Source organism: Parambassis ranga, chromosome 12 (genome assembly GCF_900634625.1).
Source record: "Parambassis ranga chromosome 12, fParRan2.1, whole genome shotgun sequence".
Classification (NCBI taxonomy): Eukaryota; Metazoa; Chordata; class Actinopteri; family Ambassidae; genus Parambassis; species Parambassis ranga.
In genome coordinates, this window is record NC_041032.1 from 7,656,288 (window position 1) to 7,664,690 (window position 8,403).

Below are 8,403 nucleotides of genomic sequence, written 5' to 3' on the forward strand. Positions count from 1 at the left end.
GCCAGGTATTTATCACTGCATTTCCATGCATTTGACCCTCTGCTGCCACACCATGCTACCATTAAATGAGGCTACCTTAACCTTTGGGAAAAAGTTTTGTTTTTAATTCAGCATATAACAATGTAAAGCTGAGGATGAGAGTTGCCGACCGACCACAAACACGTTTCTCTTTTTAGACCTCAGTTTTTTTAGGACTCTTGTTCCTGTCAAATATTCAATGTTCTGCTTGTAGAACTGTACAAAGGAATACTGTATTCTGAGGGCAAACATGTTTGGAAGGCATTTGCAGCCTATGTTTGTACACAAAAATGTTAAATAAAATCTCCTGTATCTACATAGACTCGTGGGATTTGTAGTTCACGTGATCCGCAATGTTGACAAGCGAGTGTTGTTGTCGATGCACTTCCAGTAAAATGATTGATTTCTTTAGTAAACAGCCACATATAAGGAGATAAGTCTGCAACAAGTCAATGTAAACATATTAGTCTGGCAACACTGTTGACACTGTTTTCTATTACAGCAACAGTACAGTTATGAAAAATATAATGAATCTATATGCAAAAAAACCTTAAATGTAACAACGTTGTTCTTTATCTTATTTCCTCAAACACAGCGAATGGTCAACATCACTCAGGTTATTTGGATGAGCACTCACCTGGACAACCTCACCTTATTCCAAACAGGCATTGTTTGAACAAGTACTCCATTAGTTTAAAATAAATAAAAAGAATCTGTCATATGGAGGGCCCCAGCAAAAACAAAGAAGCCTCACACTGACTCCTACTGATTGGTCTGAGGTGCTGCACATTCAGTTCATCACTGGGTCAGAGTGAAACACATTTAAGTCTCAGGAGGAGTCCTTAAGCATGAGTGAAATCATAAAAGTGCTGCTGCTCTGCTGTTTCTATACATAACATAGCTTGAAGTTGTGTCACGTCATGATTAACAGTGTAATTTGGACAAGCAAGTCTAAGCCATATATTCAGTGTCCCTATAATGACACAGAAAAACATATGAATTTGGTGCAAAAGTCTCAACAGGAAATTACAAATTAAGGCAGGCACACTTTAACATGTTGCATCAATTTGACTGCAGACATTTCAAACTCTGCTCTCTGTTCCCCTGCTGTTAAAAAAAGTACAACTATTGATTGAAAAAAAAATGTTTGCTTAATTCGCATTAATAAGTGATGAATGTGAGAAACAGTAAGATCTCCTGCTGCATGCTGCATAAACCACTCAGATTGACTCCAATTTGTTGAATATGATCTAACAGCTGAGACAGAAGTGGGATCTGAAAACTGGAAGTATTCAACTGGTTACACATTAACTGAGTAAAACTGAGTGGTCGTTCTAATGCTACCTTATGTCAGCCTTTTGTCTGAAAGCATGGCAGATGTAAATGCTCAATGTTTAGACGGCAGTAATACATTAGTTATTAGAGATGGGATCCAGACACATAAATATCATAAAATAATAAAGTGGCACAATGGATGGCACCAGGCGGTGAGAGTTTACGGTATGTATATAAAGTGCATTTAAGCATTATACACAGTTTACAATCCTATTTGACTGCATTACCTTCAAACAGCCTAATAAATCCCTCTTCAATGACATTATAGTGACACAAAAGCAGGTGTAATTTATTTACAGTGTATTTTATTCATTTTTTTATTTTTATGTCTTCCTTTAAGTCACCACTGACCTAAAAATCAACGTTTTGTCCCCAGTTGCATCAGCTGTCCTCGCTTTGCTGGCCTCTGTCTATGAAAAAAAAAACACATACACACACACACACATAACTTCAACCTAAATAATATAACGTTAAACATCTGGTTGATGGGGAATTTCTTTGGTCTCCAAAAAGAGGCGGGTTCAGTCAGAGTGACTGTGTGACAGCTTTATGTCCCCACAACACCAGTAACATAAGAACACACACTCACACATTGCAGCTGTAATCTTGTGACCGCGCGTTTTCCTGTTCAGGACGCATGGTAGCGCACCGTGATACTTCTGAGAAACAGAACACTTAACTTGTCTGAGGGTTTTTGTAGTTTTCTTCAGTTTTACCACATTCAGGCGCTTAGCACCATCACCTCTACTTTTAATTTTACGCACGGATCAAGCCGGTGGAGTGAACAACTTAACCGACCCTGGAAACGTTTATTGCGTGAAGGATGTGCGTTTGTACAGTAAGGTAAGAAGACCTGTTGTTTTCTTCCTGTTTGGGGTTTTCGTTAATCTAATAATTGTATTATTGTAGTGCTCCCAGATTAACGCGCCAGTCAGGATTGTGTTCTATAAACTGAAAAAAGCGCACAGGAACAACATCAGTTACTGGTTATTCTTTAACCTGTGAAACACGCACTGTAACAGGAATGTTGACTATTTATCTATTTACATCAGGTGGTTTACTGACTATCAAACAGAAGTAAACAGTTGAATATGTGATTATTAAACTTATAGAGACAGCAACACACACCTTGCCATAGAATAGTGTGTTTTTTTATCTCAGTGTGTGTATCAAAACATGCATGTAGACTTAGTCCATCACTGGGTAACTATCAAAACAACAGGTTTTCTTTTTGTTTACCTCTTTTGTTTTAGCTGAGCTGCTTCATTGATTGACAGGTCCTTTCCAGCAGGATGCGTATTTTATCACTTCCTCTAATGCTGCTCTGACACATACATCTTCTTTTTTTGCCAAAGCAGTCAGCTGGAAGAATGTTAAAAAAAACACATTCAGTGATGGATTATTTGTTGCCTGAAAAGCTGGGAAAACTGCATTATTGTGTGTTTTTTTCCACTTTAACACTGAAAGTGGCAGCTGAACTATGGTGGCTCTTGATGTTTGTCGCTTTAGCTTTCACCACTCTCTGGATAAACTCTGATTTTTAAATTATTTTGGCCTAAAAGAAAATTAAATAGCAGAATGTTAGGACTTTGGCCTTCCCACTGAGATTAGAGCTGGTAGAACTACATGGGTACACGTTGCCAATGAAAAATATGTGAAAGAGCAGCAAATGGATTCTGATCTCAGAGCTTTTTGTTAAAGACAGTTGATTTTTGGAACCTTTACTCTCATTAACATACAAATGAGAACAGCTGTCATTTAATTTAGAATGTCTTTTTTTCCAATAACGCGATCTACTGTAATCAATATTTAAATCAATTTCTCAAGAATCACTCATTGAAATTTACGAGCTGCACAAAATTGCTGCAATGGTGTCACCACATAAAGACTAACTGAAGGCCTGTTATCTCATATATGCCAACATAAAGCACCTAAAATAGGTCTCAGCATTGCTCCTATAGTGACCACATAGCCCTGTCCTTATCACTGAATCATTTGTTTGTCTTGCATGGACTATTGTTAAATCTTATCTTTCTCACTGTATAGATTCTCAGTAACTGGGTCATATTAACTGCATATCTTATTGCTTTCACAGTGGTAGGTAACTACCAGCTAACCCTTTTTTATTATAATGTCTGCTTTCTACCTCTTAATCAATGAATTAGGACAGAATAATACCTTTGACAGATTTATGGGTATTATTATTATAATAACAAATAAAGCATTAATTAAATAATGAATGCAGCTCATCTGAGATGATCTGGAAACCTGTCTGTTTATCCCCTCTGTGCTGTTTTGCCCCAGTAAACTGAATCACTTGGCCTACATTTCACACCACTTATTTCTGAAGGGTATGTGAGGTTGTACCAGCTTTGTATAATAAACCCTAATCTCCTTACACAGCGTTGAGGAATTTAGTTAAAGAACCTGAAAAAAAACACAGTAGGAAATAAGTATTCCGGCTACAGTACACATCACTTTGAAATTTATGGGCATTTTGTTTTGTGTAATTATCAGTGATTATGGAGGAAAGCTGGTCGGTAGCAGGAATGATTAGTGGAAGAGGTTTTGGAAAACCTTTCCTGAAATAAAAGCCCCATTGTTTCATTGTCTGCTTTGGCCCTGTATGTCAAACTGTCCCCTTGTCTTCCAGAGATAGATGACCTGTGTGTGTGGGTGTATGTCCCTGTGATAACCCGCAGTCTGTTTATACAGCCTAATACCACCCATATCTTGTTCTCTCTCTCTCTTTCCTTTCCAGATCTCTGCTCTTAATTTGGCAGCCAGACTTTCCAGATGTTCCATCCTTTACATTTTACTGCCATATGTGACGTTTTTTCTGAACTGAACACAGAAGACGCAAAGAGGAAGATAAGATACTGTGACAGTAAAAGCTCCTAGTGAAGTCACAGAGTGTGATGCCTGTGGTGAGAACTTCCTGTATTGGCTTTCCTCCTGTGGTACAATCAGTTTTTTCTCATACTGTACCATGTGGTTTGGCAAGCTGGTATTTTGTCTAAAAACATGTCAAGCAGCTGAGTGTGTGGGATGAAAACACAAAGAAAGAATAAAGAAGGAAAAAACAACCGTGATGAAGAACCAGCTGGTCTACATTGGCCTGGAGCTGGTGATCGCGTGCCTGGCTGTGGCTGGGAACATCCTGGTCTGCTGGTCTGTCTGCATCAACACCAACCTGCAGAGCATCACCAACTTCTTTGTGGTGTCACTGGCAGTTGCTGATATTGCTGTGGGGCTGCTGGCGATTCCCTTTGCAATTGCTATAAGGTATTGTTTCTTTTGGGGCCAATTCAAACCTAATAATTCCCCCGTGGACAAGCTGTTAGCAATAGTTGGAAGGAAAAACATCTTTCTGTATTCTCAGTTCTCTCTTTTACTTTTTTCTTTTCAGCACCGGTTTCTGTGCCAACTTCTACGGTTGCCTCTTCATCGCTTGCTTCGTCCTCGTGCTTACTCAGAGCTCCATCTTCAGTCTCATGGCAATAGCTGTGGATCGCTACATTGCCATCAAAAACCCACTTAGGTAAGAGGAGAAAAGACAAGGTCACATCAGCCAAGATCTCTCTTCCCACTGTCTGACTGTCCACCTCTTTATGTTTCTTTTTTTAACTGTTGTCTCTTGCATAGTTTAGCTTTAGTCCATCCAAAAGAGGCAGCAGTGTAGCAAAGCACAGCGGTGGACAGACACTGCTATGTCTCCATGGAATTTAGTTACTGTTAAAGGAATTAAATCAGCATTGATCAGTCATGTAAATCAACACCATTCTCTTTAAAATGGCTCACTTGTGTAGACAAAGTTCCTGTTCAAACAGGTATTGAGCCACACACATTGACTCATATTGTTTATGTGTGTGTGTAAAAGAGTAACTAAATCTGCTGTTATTTGGCCACCGCTGCATTCTTTTCCCCTTTCATGAAAGGGTATTTCATCTAGTAAGCCATAGCAGGTGATGCATTTTGCATAAGCGGTTGCATAACAGCATCTCAGTGTGTTTGTGCACTCGCACTGGTGCCACAGCCCTGACTCTAAAGAGCTAATAATGCTTCAGAATTTTAGTAAGCTTAATTTACTGTATCCTACTCGCTGCCAATTTGACTGTGAAAGAGTTCAGTCAAAAACACAGGAACAGTTTAAAGTCAGTGTATGTGAGGTTATTCATGCTGGTTGTGCATAAGCGGTTGCACACACTGACTACAAAAGTTGTAATACTGGACTTTCACAGTCTTAAAATGCCAGCTAATGTTGCAATAATTATGGAAAGAGGAACTCATTTGGTAAATCTAACTTAGTGTGGATTTACATGTGGTCAGAATACACTTATAACACATACTAAACCATAAAGCCAGTCTATAGTTGAAATAACAAAGCGGTTACACAATGGTTGCAGTATATTTTTTTATGACCTACATGTCTGCAGCAATGTCTGAGCTAAAACATTGTATATTAAATATATATTAAATTATATGTGTTGATATACTTAGATATTTTGAGTAAGGCAATTGTAGAATTATTATGTAATGCTGTGTCACTACTGTTAATAAAGAAATGTATTTAGACATGATTATTTGTGGTTTTTATGTAAGAGAGTCTTGCTCAGACGCTCTTACATAACTAGAGTGGTTTATATGTTTTCACTGTTTGAGTTAAAGAGATGAAAGACAACTGTGCCAGTAAATGACTGTGTAGAAAGGAAATGACCTTTACTACATATTCATGCCCACTCAGAAGTGCTTGCAGTCATGCAGAGAGGGATGTCACACCATGTCTGCCCCTTTACCTTTCACTAGTAATAACATCTGATACAACAAAATCGAAATATGGCACAAAACTACTGAAGAGGTGATCGTATTACTGACCAATTTTTTTTAAAGAAGTCTGGCCTGACACATCTTATATTTATTCTTCAATACACAACCATTATATCCTCATTTAAACTGTCAAATATTGACTTGGCCTCAGAGGGATGCTATCACAACAAGATTCGATAAAGCAACTAACCCTGTGATGTACTGTGTTCAACCTGTTTAGGTACAGCAGTCTGGTGACAGGGCGGAGGGCGAAGGCCATCATCGCGCTGTGCTGGGTTCTCTCAGTGGTCATCGGCCTGACACCGATTTTTGGCTGGAACACAGGTGAGATGTGTGTTAATGAAACATAAGGAACATTTGGTGTAAAGTGCATTGTCTTTAGGTTTGAGAGGAGGTAGGTTTTATATTGTCAGACACTAGAAGGACGATGCCACGGTGTTGGTCCTGTAGTTCTTGTGAATGTCACGTTGCTATTTCAGCTATTACCGGTAAATAAAAATGAGGATAAATCATCTTTGTCTCTGTTGCCAAGGATGGAACTCCACCACCACTGTCACCACAAACAACAGCTGTCCTGAAGGCATGACCCAGTGCTTGTTTGAGGGAGTGGTTACCCTGGACTACATGGTCTATTTCAATTTTTTCGGCTGCGTGCTGCTGCCCTTGGTAGTCATGCTTGTCATCTACATCCATATCTTCATGGCGGCCCGGCGCCAGCTGCTAATGATAAGCCTGAAAGTTGCGCACATACCTGCACCTGGAGTGAAAGCCCCCTCCTCGGGCTCATCTCGTTCGACTCTGCAAAGGGAAGTACATGCTGCAAAATCTTTGGCCATCATTGTGGGGTTGTTTGCTCTTTGTTGGCTTCCGCTACATATCCTCAATTGCTTCAACCACATTTGTAAGGACTGTGAGCGCCCTCACATCTGGGTGATGAACATAGCCATCATCTTCTCTCACGCTAACTCTGTTGTGAATCCCTTAATATATGCGTACCGCATTCGAGAGTTCAGACAGACTTTCCGAAGGATTCTCTACCAGCACATCCCTGGGCACATGTTTGGCAACCCTGATGGCAGTGGTGTTACAAGCAACAGTATCGTGCGTACCGCCTCCCGTATTAGTAAAGAGGGTTCATCATGCAGCACTATTGTTAATAGTTATGTCCTGGACCACAGTCCTGACCAAACTCAACCAAGAGCTCCTCATGAGCCCGCTTGCCACTGGACATCAGATTTAGATGCTACAGATAGCAGCAAGATAACTAATGGACACCAAACAAAGAGTGGCACCCTGTCAGCTCCACGCCAGCCAGCATGCATCATGGACTTTTCTGCACCACAGTCAGCCACAGATGTTCTGGAGGGCAAACAAAGTGGAAGCTGCATTGCTTTTGTGAATGTTCACACTTTTTCACAGACAGACTGTGCACGCTCTTCAAAACTTACAGAGGTGTCATCATGACAAAGACGTTTATGTAATGTCACAATAATATTATGGACAATTGAAATCACAGCAAATCTGTTTTTTTTCTATTCCTGGAGCCATGTAAACGGTGATCCAGGTGTTTGCAAACATACAACACAAAATTGGTGAATATGAGCTGATGCTTATATTTGCATCACATACTGTACAATGGCATATAAGACAGTGTATGGCAAGATACATTTTCATTTTTTAGATTGTGTCTGTTAAAAAGTGTGCATCTTTTCATCAAGAAAAGAAGATGCGGTTCACTTTAAGCTTTTTTTATTAAAATTTATTAACTGCATTGTTATAATGATTGTATTTTTAGCTGTGGTTGCTTTCTACTGCACAACTGAATGACCCAGCTAAGAGATTCACTGTGAAGTCAACAGTCCATTCATCTATCTTCTGAACCCGTTTAATCCTGTTGTACAGGGTCATGGGGGGCTGGATCCTATCCCAGCTTTCTACGTGCGCGAGGGGCAGGGTACACTGCAGAGCAAGCCGACAGTCTCCATAGATAAAGCTTTTATTCACAGTGTACAGACTGAAGTTTTAGTGCTATCCACAGTTGTCATAATCATTACAGTCCTCTTTATCATGTTGTTTGGTTTGCACCATCTCCTTTATAAAGGTCATTTGAAAAGTAATTCCTCAAAGTCCTGGATAACTACGCAGCAGATGATGTTGCTAGCTTCATTAGTGATTTGATAATTGCCAGGCAACACACACCTGCTGCCAGTTCAATGTCTAAGT

At 39.7% G+C, this 8,403-nt stretch overlaps 1 protein-coding gene across 1 annotated transcript; it reads left to right on the forward strand.

Annotated features, from left to right (window-relative positions):
- The first annotated feature begins 1,958 nt into the window (after window positions 1-1,958).
- Window positions 1,959-7,951, forward strand: adora2ab (adenosine A2a receptor b). Its single transcript, XM_028417530.1, has 6 exons — window positions 1,959-2,196; window positions 4,115-4,280; window positions 4,389-4,638; window positions 4,763-4,894; window positions 6,401-6,504; window positions 6,713-7,951. The coding sequence occupies exons 3-6, from the start codon at window positions 4,445-4,447 to the stop codon at window positions 7,642-7,644; spliced, it is 1,362 nt and encodes a 453-aa protein (XP_028273331.1). The 5' UTR covers window positions 1,959-2,196; window positions 4,115-4,280; window positions 4,389-4,444; the 3' UTR covers window positions 7,645-7,951.
- The last annotated feature ends 452 nt before the right edge of the window (window positions 7,952-8,403 follow it).